At 39.2% G+C, this 14220-nt stretch overlaps 1 protein-coding gene across 5 annotated transcripts in view; it reads right to left on the reverse strand.

Annotated features, from left to right (window-relative positions):
* RBM33 (RNA binding motif protein 33) overlaps window positions 1-14220 on the reverse strand; it is a 104854-nt gene that overhangs the window by 39988 nt on the left and 50646 nt on the right. For all 5 annotated transcript variants that reach the window (XM_065666809.1, XM_065666808.1, XM_065666807.1 and 2 more), the window contains exons 11-14: window positions 6590-6749; window positions 5539-5870; window positions 4476-4724; window positions 3386-3673 (exon numbers count right to left, since the gene is read on the reverse strand). In XM_065666809.1, the coding sequence (XP_065522881.1) occupies window positions 3386-3673; window positions 4476-4724; window positions 5539-5870; window positions 6590-6749 (1029 nt within the window). The remainder of the gene's footprint in view (window positions 1-3385; window positions 3674-4475; window positions 4725-5538; window positions 5871-6589; window positions 6750-14220) is intronic.

Raw genomic sequence — 14220 nt, forward strand, 5'->3', positions numbered from 1 at the left:
AAGTATCTTAAATAAAGGTATCTACATACACATCACATATTTCATGTTGCTGATATCAGCTCCTGAACCCTCAGAAGGTATGAGTCACCCTACCAAACACAGGAGTTGCACATCTTGGACAAGCAGGAAGAGAATTAAGAAGTTTAAGTTACTCTGAGAAGCACACTGCCCTCTTGCAATCTTCCAACTGGAAAAAAAAAATCATGATAAAGAACTTCTAAGCAGAAGACAGAAGGCACCATTGCAAAAATTTAGAAATCAAGCCTATTTAAACTGGACAAAACTCAAATTGAGACACATACAATTTCTCAGGTAGTTAATTTCCAAAAAGTTGAAAAGATGTAGTTACATTTGGTCTTATTAACTTAATGCAGCTACTATTTTTAATACTGTGAGTCTTGTTAGAACAAACAAACAAGACAGCAATATAAAATCCAACAACCCACTACAAAATTCACTGGATTTGGGAAAATGACATGTGAAGATTTCAGTATAAGAGGGCTATTTACTGCAAAATAAGTAGTTAATATCAATACAGTTACGATTATGCAGCATTAATTTCTCTTCTGTTTTGAGCTCCAATATCCATTTCATCTGAATAGTTTCACACCACCTTTCCACATTCTCCCCCTCCTTTAAATCCAAAAATTCTTAATATTATTCTTATAATATTGTCTCAATTCCTCTTATGCTAAACTGACCTCAACATGAGCAGAATTAGGCCCAGTCATCATCCACAATTTCCAGTTCCACTGACAGAATGATTTTTCAGACTGAGGGTATGTGAGTTTAAATCTTGAAGAGTTACAGCTATTCTGAACAAAGGCACTGAAAAAAATCAGTATTTTGTAGCCTCACAGGAATGGGAACATAAGCATACCATTAAAAGCTCTATTTGTAGTTTACTAATCTTCCAGTCAGTCAGGTTGCAAACCTTTCAAATATCTATTTTGAAAGTGAGCAAAATCTCTGATAGCCAACACTTATTTTTTGGGTGCTTCCTGAATTGATAGGGCATTCATAAATATGGGCACTGACTGTTCAGGAAGAAGGTTACAAAGAGAAGTCTTAATAATTTTCCAGTTGAAGACGCTTGCAAAATAACCTGCCCAGTTCACTTATGAGCAATGCAGCTTGAAAAGATGACAGAACTTAACTCTTTCTCATCTTCATAGGGAGCTGAAGAACAGGACAAAGTTAGCTAATTAGAAGAAAAACACATGAAAAAAGACCGGAAAGAATTACAATCTAAGGAGGGAAATGTAACAACATACATTGTAACAGTGAAGAACATGATTAAATGCTTGGGAATGAACATTACTAGTGCAGCAATCTTGTTTGTAGAAGAGACAATAAGTGGCATCAGTGAACAAGAGTACCACAGTGGCATAGCTGAAGAGGTACAACTGCTACTACGCTGCTTGCAGCACGAGGCTCTCTTTCAAGTTCCCTTTGGGAGAAGAATGTGTGCCCACACAGAACCATTCACACACTTTTCTAGCCCTTGCCAAGTGTATCGGTAATGGCATTCCTTCTACACTTAATAACTGGAAACTCCAGGAGACACCATTTTTTCCAAGACAGCCTTTTTTTTCTTTAACCCTGTCTTGCAAAAACTGACTTAAAACAGGTATCAAACTGTTTTAAAAGACAGCTTTGACATAGCAATAAGGCTTTATTTGAAAACACTAAGAATTCATACAAGCAAGATTAGTTTGTCTTGTAACTATAAATTTGTAAAGATATGTTTAAAAAAAACTGGAGAGAACAAGATGACTGCTTTGGGGGTTTTTGCTTTGTTTTTTTGTATGTGGGGTTTTATGTTTGGTTAGAGGTATTTAATTAATTTGATTAAGAGGGGTGAAAAAATATTAATTTGTCTAAACACTGCCAGAAATACTTTGGAATTAATGCCTTAATTTTTATATGACTACACTCCGGAAAAGCTTTAAGATGTCTTAGATGGAGAGGCCCGTAGATGATTTGCTTCAAAATTTACCTTACTAATGGCCTGACAGACAGAGGCTTCTCTAAGAGGCAGTGCATTTCTGTGACTTAGGTTATTCCAAGAGACAGACTTCAGAGGAAGGGGATTACTTCAGTCATTTTTTCAATGACTGAAATTTGCATCGTGATGAAAATTCAAAGCTGAAAAAAGGATTATTTTTTTTTATATTTCCATTGAAAAGCAAGTACACAAGAGGTCAAACACTGCTAGCTATGGGTTTCCTTTGTGCCTCACTTATGAGTTATGACCATCTTTAATTCAAGAACAAGATGAAAAAGCTAATCACGAGCAGCTTAAAGGGAATACAGTATTACCACAATTAAAGCTTTCAGCAGTTGTTGAAGAAAACCTGGTCCTTGAGACAAGATTCATGGTTATCTAAACTATAAAATTTACAGTTCCACTCAGAACAAACTGACACCCGAAATTATACAGGGTGCATTTAGCCATCATGTTCCTCTTGTATCTCATGACATTCAGGATTAACAGCACCATCAGTGCAATCCTATCCACTCTCTCAAACTAACAGTGGTAATGGAGAGTCTTCTTTAGCTTCTGGGAGAATCTGTGTAGGGAAATGGTCATCTGTTCACACTGCATGATGTAGTTGAGGGCCAAAATACTGGCATCTCATTCTTTTGATTGTGAAGAAGTACTAGCAGAGCTAACAGTAAAATTTTCTCCAAAATGGAAAACTTAAGAGCATCTCCTATTTTCCTTCATGCCAAAAGTTTTCATAAAACACAGATTTTCTTCTTCAAGAGCAAGAAGCTCCATGGACAATGGAGCTGCAACCCCCTGCATGACTGCTCAAGACCCTAAAGGAGACTTAACAGCCTAAAAGACAGCAGCATGAGAAAAATCAGCTCACAGGTCTCCAAATAGCCTCTTTTTTTTCAGCCGTACAGCATTATAGGAAATGTAAGAGAAGAGGCCCTCTGATTTAGGGAACGTGATCACTGGGAGAGAAAAAAAAAATAAGGGATCGTAATCCTGGAAGACAAGAATAGGCACAATGGGTATTTCAGAGGCTTGCATCATTGATGACCCTAACTTACCCTCTGTTTTTCCATAGTACAAATGACTCCTCATCCAGCAAAACAGATTCACCACAGCCCTGCCAACCTTCCAGATGTCTTTTTTAGGTCTTTTTTTGTCAATGGAGACTGATTTTGCTATCACATTAGAGAAAATTACAACTCAGAAGGGAGGCCTCTAGTGGTACCAAAATTTATTGGGCGAATAATGCATTAAATGTGCTTATAGGTCACAAGTCAAACTAGAAGAGTTTTAGAAAGGTCAGAGTTTTTTGTTTCTTGGTGGGTTTGGTTGTTTGTTTTGTATTTAAATTAAAGATTTTGTTTTACAAAGCCTTACCTCTGGTTCAGATTTTACTTCTGATTTTGCTTGGCCCACTGGTGTGATGGCTTTGGCTTTCATCTCAGGTCTTCCCTGTGAGTTTCCAACACCAGCTACAGGCTTGGTGGCAGACATCGTGCTGGTAATGGGTTTGACCTGAGCAGCTGGGGTGGAGGTTCGTCTGTTGTTGTTCATTTCCATAGCATGTGATGGTGCTATTGGCAACTCACGCAAGTTACTATTTCTTGGAGCAGTTGACTGTAGCTGCTGATTTGGACGCTTGACAATATTTTGTGATGGTGTACTCTGAAAAGCAGAGAGGAAAAAAACTGCAGACTTCTACTACAAATCAGACTGATGTGCTCCGTGTTTCACATTTTCATAATTTTGAAGAGGCACAGTAGAAATGAGACTATTTTAACAATAGTTTTAGGGCTTGGGGTTTTTTTTTTAACTAAAAGCAAAACTGTATCTTGTTTAACTTCTTTCTCAGAAATCAGCTTCACTGTGTGATTTCATTTCCTAATCAAAGCAATTAGTTTGAACTACAGTCTCATTACCTCAAGCACTGCTACAGACTGTAGTGCTACCCAACCAACAGAATATGCTGCACAAAGGCGAAGTCACAAGACATGAGTGGCACTATCTGAACCAGAAAGCTTATTTGCAGTGATACAGAGAAGCCTTCAAATTAAAAGACAGTGCCAGAGAACTGCACTCCCACACAAACACAGGCTACCAGCAATTCTGAAGTCTTATTAAGCAAATCTATCCTTCAAAAACCCTTTACTGCCAGTTTTTGGGCAACACAATCATCTCTTACTGGACCCAGATCAAGAAAACCACCAAAGACTGGAGAAGAAAATTAAAAGGGAAAGATACAAATGCTATTTCTGGATGTAGTACTATCATCCAAGTGCTATCATTTGGATGTTATAAAATGATCAAAGCAGAAAAGGAGCAAGAAATGGTGAAAGAAGGGAACAGAGTACGAAGGAAATAAAAGGGACTGGAAAACCATGCTGGTGAGATTTGAAGCCTGTGCTTACATGTCTGCTACTCATACAGAACTACACAAGGCAACAACATTGACGTATGTGGTACTTACATGCCTTGGCTTCATTGGACCCTGCCGTGGCTGACACTGCATCCTGTTGTTATTTGGTGGCTGCTGCTGTGTGGCCTGCATGTGAGGCCTGAACTGTGGCTGGTTCATGGGCATCAAGGGCTGTGGTGGCCCTTGGAGATGATGATGGTGTTGCTGCTGCGGCTGCTGGTGATGGTGTTGCTGCTGCTGGTGGTGGTGCTGCTGAGGTTGAGGTTGTGGCTGAGGCTGTAACGGAGGATGCAAGGGACCCTTCACATGAACAAAAAGATTATTTGGTTTTAGTTTCAAGGTAATAAACTTCTGAAAAATAGCTCCAGCCTTCCAAGTCCTCAAAAACATCTGTAAGCAGCTATGGACTAGGGTAAACCAAAAGTATACTGAGTAGAAAACAGACTAACAGAAGCTGTACAGCATTGTTCTAAACTTAGACCTGTGTAAGTCAACAGCTGAAATGGAAAAAAGACACCTGCAAAGGTTTCTGCCACCCTCTGTCAGCTTTTTTAATTACTTTTAAATTTGTTTGTTTGGGGGTTCTTATGATTTTCCCCTTCTCCAGCATCATTAGACTTCAGGATTCCCCCACGTTCAAAGTGCAGACACTATGAGAAAACCCCGCATAAATCCCACAGAACATGCAAGGCCCTAATACATCACTCTGCACATCCCCAAAATCATTTATCCACTTCAAGCATCACTTCAGCTTCCTCCCGGTTTGCAGGAGGCCCCTGGCTCCCTGACGGGCTCCGCAGGTGAGCGGCAGAGGGCGCTCCCGCCCTGCTGCTGACCGGGACTGGGGCCAGATCGGGGCCACTCTCCCTACCTCTGGGGCTAAGGCAATTCCAGGAGCCAGGGCCGGGCTGCAGTCTCACTATCTGAAATGCATTAGTGCTGCCAACTAGGTAGAAGATTAATCACTTTTTCAGGTACAGCAATAAAAACTATTACAGGTCCATCTGCCTCATACCTGTAATCTCAAATAACCCGAGCTACATCACTCCTTACATGGCAGCACTGGGCCACTTCACATGCTCCTCACAGGCCCCTTGCCACTGCGGACTCATACCTGCATGGTGGGCTGCGTGTGTGCAGCAAGGAAGGGCTGTCCCGGAGCCTGCAGGAACTGCTGTCTTGGAGGGATGAACGGCCGTGGATTTGCTGAACCCGGCTGGTTGAAGTGGAGAATCCCCACAGGACCTTGAGGCTGCATGTTTGGACGAACCGGCCGCTCCCTGGGGAACACTGGTTGCTGGCCCTGCTGACTGAATGCTGGCCCGGGCTGGCTGAATGGCATTGGACTTTGGGTAGGGACAGGATGTGCACTATTAAGAAGTGGAGGAGGTGGCGGTGGTGGGGGGCTTCGCTGCTCAAATAAGGGATGACTTGGAAACCTTGGATCTGTGGAAATCACGTAAGCAATTAAATAACAACCTCCCTGGGACACAAATATGCTTTTGAAATGTAATGCTCTATACTGATTTGGAAGAGTTACCTGAAATTTGTAGAAAGCAAAACTGTACGGGATGTTTTAATTTTAAAAGCTACCTTCAAGGCTATGTTTCTCTTGCTTCTGCCACTTGTGTATAAAAGGAATCAATGACTGAAAGACCAGCACAATTGGTACTTTGCTGGAATTAGCAGTATCTTTTAGAAATTCTACTTTAATGAAATCAAGGGAGGATTCCAGGGATTACAGTACACATATACATGCACTTAGTAGCTATTTTGTTTGCTACACTGTATCGTTTTAACTAACCTTAACAGATTTCTTACAAAACACATTTTCCAGGTGGTTAAAAACTCACTGGTGGAAACTAAAGCTTATGGAGAGTACTAGTAACGTAACAAATTATAACTGTATTGCAACCATCACCTACACACTACTTTGTACCTGTATAAAAGTATCCAGGTTGATGGTAGTTACAGATACCAGACATTACATCAAAGCAGCAAAACCATAACAGACCACTGAATTTTTGATATGTGCTAGTCTGGCTAAATCAAACAGGACCTTCCAGCCTTCAGGTTCTTCCAAACACTTCACATTGTATGATACAACTTACACTGCATAGCCACTTTACAAAAAGTGGATTGTGTATGTTAATGGAAAGGCTTACCTGCTATGAAGAAAGGATCTCTTTCCTGAGGAGGTGGAGGAGGAAGTGGTGGTGGCGGTGGTGGTGGCCCTCTCCACTGGTCCTGGATTGGCAGCCTTGGGGCTTGGGAGAAGTTAGTGGGAACTGGTCCAGGCGTATGCTGCTGAAAGTCTGGAGGGCCCTATTTTATAAGGCAGAACTAAGATTAAGACTAACATCCAGGAATGTATCTATTGCCTGCTGTAACTTCTCTTAAAAGTATAGTTGCTTTTTGAATTATCTCGTATCATCTGCACAAATTGGCAGCCCTGAGTGAATCATTCTTTCACAATGGAAGATCTATTAAACCCAAGTACAGTATCATGAAATGAATTCACAATGTTTTAATAATCACTAGCACCGCAGGAATGCCATTTCTTCTCAAGCTTATTGCAATCCATGCAATTATTGACCTTCTTTCCCATTAATCCAAAAAAATCTGAATGTCTACTTTAGAAGACATTCCTGACATTTATCTTCTTAAACCACGCTATTCTTCACCATCAATTTAGTACAATGTAAGCTACAGAAGTGAAGCAGCTTTACAAAAAAGGAAAGGTGGGGGAGAACAATTTATGGCATCCAGAAAATAAAGAAAACATCTTTTAAAAATAAATGACAGTAGAGTCACACTTCCATCTTTTCACAATGTACCATCTAAGCATTATAAGAAAGAGTACAAAATTATCTTTCCTCCAGTACGGTGGGCCTGCTATTTTTTTCATTCAAATGTGAAATGAGCCTTTATATATTGCAGAAAGCAGGATGGCAATCCAAAAGTATAACATTAATCCAAAAGCAGAATTTTGCAGAAGGCACACTTGAGTAAGTCACACTATCATTTTTTCTTTTATATCTAAAGTTGATAAAATACGTTAGCAATGTCTGATAAACGGAAGCAGCTTTGCTTCACAAAAATTATTATGTGCAGAAGTATTTCCTTATTATGAGTAAAAAAATAACGAACACCATCTACGAACATCTTTGCTTTCCTCTTTTTACAGATTCTGAAATCAGTGGTGGCATCTGTTCTGTTTACATTTGATGCTCAACTTAAAGCTTTTCAAAACAGAATTCAGGTCAAACACTCCCTGCTAGACTGAAACACAGTGATCAGCAAAGGACCATACAACTACATTGCAGTGGCTTATAATTTGCTATACCAACAGTATGTGCAGTCTCACACTATGCTATTTGCACTGCAAAAAATATGAGCAAAGGGAAGTTTTCGCATAGCAAAAATAGGTATTTGCCCTGGAAAATGAAGTCTACCCACTACTGAAGTAGCAACAAGACAGAGCTGCTTCACATCCTCCTACCAGCACAATACAAATGGTATTCGCAAGGCCCAAGCCAGTGGCTGAGAGGCACTGGGGATCACAGCCATTATTAAATCTCTGGCCCTCTTTAAACACCTGAACAGGGATATGTGAGATACTAAGACCTCTTACTTGGAAGCAAGACTGTGACTACTTACTTTATGTCATTATACAGCCAGCACTTGTAAATACTTTATCATTCCTAGAGATTAAAGGGTCTATATCCCGTCGCCAGTGCTCCTAGTCAGCCAGTCTCCTCTGGGTTTTCATTTAGTGGAAAGACATTATACTACACTCAAGCATGACAGTCCTCATAACATACATGTAGTTTGTAAGAGGAGCTGCTACACTTCTACAAGTGAACAGTTACCAACACAAAATATTCTTGCTACCTTGGAAGAGACTAATGCCTTTGTATTTTCACAGGCTGTCTGCAAACAGCAGCAGCTGAAGGAAGAGCAAGCTATTTGGGATGGAAAAAGTGACATTTATTTGTCCCATCAAAATCCATTCAGGGTTAGCTGAACAAGGCTGCTCAGCTGCATTGCCCTTCCCTCTGTTGAGCTGGACAGCACTGGCTGTCTGCCAAAAGAGCAACTGAACACAAACCTTCAGGATCCTGACCCTTTGCTCATAAAATGCAACTCTTAACATGACTGCATGGAGGAGCTACCGGAGGTACTTTCAAACTAAGGTTAAATGCATTCCCTCATCTTGGAAGCCGTGGTGATGAAAGCCTATTTCTCAATGCACTGCTCTTACAGCCATGCTAGGGAATACACAGTGCTTCTGTAAGCAGCACAGCCTCGAGGGAGGCATCCTGCAAACCAACTGGTATTCAGCTATTTAGTTACTCATTTATCAATATATGAGGTCATTGCAACACAGGCAAGGGAAAAACCAGTTCACCAGGGCAGTTTCACACAAGATGGTTTTTATCTTACATCTTATTTACAGAACACAGTCACACAAGCATGTCACACCTGGGGAGAGAAAATGGCCTGAACAGACAACCTGCTTTTTCCTGGTTTTGGAGTGCTTGCCTTGGAAGATCTGCAATTCTCCCTGTATTCTTCTCTAGACACAATATATACCTACATGTATCTTAGTTATTTCTAGAATAGCCAGCAAAAAACAAATCATGTGCAAACCTACTGCAACATGGGCTAATAAAGCATACTTATCACATATTTGCCTTGTGAGCTGAAGAACTGGCAGCAGTAATGATCTGGCTGGGCTTGCTTCCAAGCACCAAATGGCACTACACCAACCATAGTCTCCTCTGCCTGCTTCTTCCTAACTCCATGTATTCTGCCCTGGTTGAGGTACCAGACACTTACCAGTCTCTCCCCTCACTCTCAAATGTCAGTTTTAGTGCTAGGTTACAAAATACAGACTGAGGCTATGAAATAGGCAGGTATCTCTGCTTCTATGACCAAATTTGTAACACAGTATCAAGCATCTTCCCCAATATTAATTCTGTGTCCAATATGCCTTATTGTTCTTTTGGTCCTGCTTGCTCTTCAGATACATTCTCACCCCCACTGCATCTTCTGCTCTGCTGCTGGTTCCTAACCCCAGCATGGATCCAGCTTTCCAGCTCCCTGACTCCATGCTGGCAGTCCTGTCTTGTGGCAGCCAGTCAGAAACTCTTATTTACCCCAGGCAGACCCTGCCACGCTTGCCTGTACACTTAGTCCAGGCAATTCCCACTCCTTTGCCTGTCAGGGAACGGAGTAAATGAGAGCACAGGTTGAAAAAGATCCTCTACTTATGTTTTAAATACATACTTCTTCGTACCAGCTTGTCCTCTCCTGCCAGCCCGTACCCTCATCGTTATGCCAGATCTACCTCATCCCAAAGCAGCACCGAACTGCAAAATGTGTGGAAAGTCCTGCTGAATTTCACACAGGTCTTACATACCAAAACACTCTCAGTGCAGCCAAACTCAATTTTCTTCCTTGAAAACTTGGGCAATAATAAAGTATTTCTAAATATTTTTCCATTATTTCAATCTTGGAATGAAACTATTTGGAAAACTTCAACCAAAGCAATTCAAATTGAAGCAGGCAACCACATATCATCTTGGTTCAAGGCACAGAAGCCTGGTAGTACTACACACGCTGAGAGAAGCTGTGTATTACCCATCGTAAGGAAACTTTAAACCCTTATGATATAAGCTTTAGTTAAGTTTTAGAACTGATTAATAATACAAGGGTGTTTTAGAGCTAAGAAAGGTCACACTTTAAAAAAAGTGATACTATAGTTTATTTACAAAAATATTCCAGAAGCCAATAACCAGAAAGATACTTTACTGCTACAAATACATGCAATACTGATTTCAAGCTCCCTTCAGTACCAAAGGTGTCTACCCAGCTAAATTTAAGCAACAAGTATTTACTGTTCTCTAAACACTTTCAATAACTTTAAGACAAACTAACAGTTATTCAACTGTTATCCAAAAATCCCAACAAATGCCTACCAAGACACACTGAGAAAACAGCTTTTTTCCTCTAGTTTTATTAGCGGTGTTTTCATACAAGTATATCCCACAACACAAGTTTGGGTCAAAATAACTGAAACCAGTCCAACAAAATCAGAGTGAGAAGGAATTATTTGATGTTTGGAACATTTCCTATTGACCTCTCTTTTTTCCTATCCTTAAGAATTTGGGAGTTTGGTTGGTTGGTTAGTTGGTTGGAGTGTGGGGTTTTTTTCCACTTTTAAATAAGATTCCAGTTAAACTTTGTTGCTCAGAAGTTTTTAAAGATAGCAAATATTTTCCAATCCTAAAACCAACCCCTCCTTCTCCATTTTGCATTAAAAGTAACATGAAGATCCTTTTTATATCCTGCAACGAATATAAGTTGCCCCCCTCTGTCAGGATTCATTAGTGCCAAAACAATGATACTTCCCTGCCAGAAAGCTTACCCCATGCACAGGGTTGGGTTTACTGAAACGTATGTTTCAAAAATGGCAGAACTATGAAAATATGGCTGACATAAGTCACACCACAGTATGTGCATGCAAGTATATGCATGCTATACAGGTAATTGAGTATCGCTAAGAAATGCCTACTTATTTGATCGCTGAACAGATTTTAACTTCATGTGTATGACATTTTGCAGAATTACTAAAATATGACTGATCACATATCTTGGCTGATAACCACAGGCCCATCATGCAAAATTAATTGCAAAGACATCTGTTATTTGCTGAAAAAAGAATTACCAATATTTGCTAGTTTGATTCTCTAAATTACTTTGATCCTCTTCCTTCTAACATCTGTGAAAAAGACTGACCTCTACTTTTTCCCCTAAACCAACTTAGCTTCTGCTATCCCTAAAGACTGAAATAAAATTCTGCCCTAAAATACAGTAACATGGGTAGAGAGAATCTTGCATTTTTGGATTTTTACATTGCTGAGATTTTTCTTCTGGAAAAAAGCTTTCAGGGCAAGTCCAACAAGAAGTTGATGGTGTGACGGATTAATTTCACACATTATATGTGAAACTTAAACTTTTTAGGTTAAACTACAGCTATTACTTCCAAACACAAATTACTTTCTCTAATTTGTAAGAATATATGTAAACTATATTGGATATTTTTCTAAGTTATGAGGTGCTTGTCTATTATTCTGAAATACCATTACATCATTTTTATTTTTTTAAATCCAATTCAATAGGAACAATTCTATAACTTCATCTTTTACGAATGTCGAATTCCAACTTTCCTAAAGTTAGTACAAAGTAATGGAACACTTCTCCATTACTCACCCTTTTTGAGGGTGGGTTTGTTCGGGATTTTTTCCCTTAACAGTATTTAAACTATAATTCTAGGAGTGGATTATTTCCCCATTAGCGTTAAACTCTACATTCAGCAAGTATCTGCTGCTAATAACCCCCAAGTGCCTTCTGGTATTTTGTAGAAAAGACCACTCAGAGCTATTTAACTTTAAAAATTAATGAAGAGCAGGTGCAAAAGGCAGTTTTCATAATGGTCTATTTTTGATAAAATAAGCATACTGTAACATAGATGCATAATAAATCTCTATATGCACAGTAGTTACTCCCATTTTTCATGGTTTTGCTATCCGGACAGCTTCAAATTACAACCAGCTATTTAGTACACATGTCAATGAAGACTCCCTACAAAAAATTATCTTAACTATCACTTTACTGTTACTAAACCTTTTAGGAAACCTCTCTACTTGCTAAATTTCAGTCTTCAAAATAACAAAAGAGAGAATTGCAAATTCATACGGTCAGCAGAGGCTGACAGTTTCTACATTGAAGTCCAACATTTGGGGAAAGGACAAAATATTTATGTGCCTTTCCAGCAAGATTCCACCAGGCTGGTTCACGTTCATACAGAAATGGTTATAAAGATGGTGTTAACAAATGTCCATATAAGAATGACTCAACACAGCACATACGGTAACTTCCTGGAGAAGTATTCTCCCCTTCTCGTCATTATTGAATCATATAGTACCATTATTATTTAAAATCATTAACATGGATTACCAGATTGGTGCACTTCCAAGTAATCAAACTGCAAGACTCCTAAAATGGAGTTTTTAGCTAGATTTAAAGCTTGATGCACAAAGAGGACAGAATAAGGAAATAGAGGAACACTTGAAGCAGATGTACCAGTCACACCACAGTCTGGTCTTGAAGTCCGTAACCAATCAACAGGTTCCCCTTCACAAAACTGCAACCACCTCAGCACTGTAGTTCCTTCTAAACCCCTACCTGTAGCCCTGGTATTAACCATTTCGAGGACCTGAGAGACTGTTGAACAGCCTCTCAGCAAGACTTTGTGGGCCTCAAGAGAACCCAGCTCTGGGCGTTTTTTTTCCTGTGAAAACCAAAATAAGCCCATGCCTTAACACTGAAAGCAAGGTACTGAAGTTTTTTCTTAAGCTACCAAAGAAAGTAAATTTTGGTCTGTACTTTTTCCTGATTTTTAGGAGTGTGCTGAACTCCATCATTTAATTTATCTTCATGCAATTTTACTTCAAAAATTCTCGCGCACCATCTTTCTTTAAATACAAGAACTAAGGTCTAGAAGGAAATTACACTGGAAATAGGGTTCTGTGTAGATTTCAAAAGAGACCACAATCCCAGGCATTTTAGAAATACTTTAAAGGAGAAGATAACAGCACGTGAAGTGCTACTGACAGGTATTTTATTGTCTTAAGTCTTTAATTTTCTGAAGTTTATTCTGACAAAGAAAAATAACTGTACCCACCCTTCCTCCCCCACACAGTGTAATTTATAGCTCCTCAGATTATATAAAAATGTCAATTCTGCATGCCTGTGGGTTGTACGATTTCCCCTTTCAATATAGCTAAGGCATAACTTACACCTTATCAATCACTTTTGGAAAAAAAAAATGCAATGCAATAGTGTGTCTACAATTCATTAGAGTTGTGAATAGCTCATTGAACATGACTTTCACACACTCTGGCAATCCCACCTTCTGAAAGAACATGAGATAAGGTTACTTTAATCCTTTCAAAGAACTGCACTATTTTGCCTTCCTTTTATCCCTTTAAATATCCTTCCTAGTTAAGAAATTAACATTCTCTCTCATACAATTCTCACACAAATTGTACTTTTACTTTCTGCATCTCTTGTTAATTACATGATGTTATCTCCAATAATCTATTCATGAAGCACAGATAACTTTGGTTACCAATAAAAGGGAAAACTTAGCATAAATTGCTTAGCACAAAGTTAATCTTATAAAGCAAGGAATAAAGAGGATCTAACAGCTATTATATGACTTATCAGCTTCTCTAAAAGGGTCACTCTACTTTTTTTTCATGAGACTAATTAAATACCTTAACAATGTCATTGAAACTTCATGAATCTTTCAATAAAATACACCCTGCCTCTACAACATGTTTTCATTTATTAAGCTCACTTAAAATGCAAAGAGCTAGGAGAACCCCATTGACAGTTGAGCAGGGCCACTCAGTTAATTCGTCTTATATGGTTTAAATGCAAAGAATAATGACCACTATAACCTATGACAATTAAAACTATAGCCATCTGTCACAAGATGTTAATCCTCTTATTTCAGCAGCTACTAGACTTTATGAAAAGCTTTCCTAAAATGCCTACCTTCCACTGCAAGGAACTGACTTTTCATCTGCTTGTGTAGTAAGCCCTGCTTCATACATCATGGATGTATCAAAAATTTTCAGGTAGAAATGCATGTATCTTACAAACATGGCTCTTCACAGTATTCCCATTTACTGTGTACAACATACAGAAAGGAAATGATACA

The sequence above is a fragment of the Lathamus discolor genome, chromosome 2 (assembly GCF_037157495.1).
Source record: "Lathamus discolor isolate bLatDis1 chromosome 2, bLatDis1.hap1, whole genome shotgun sequence".
NCBI lineage: Eukaryota > Metazoa > Chordata > Aves > Psittaciformes > Psittacidae > Lathamus > Lathamus discolor.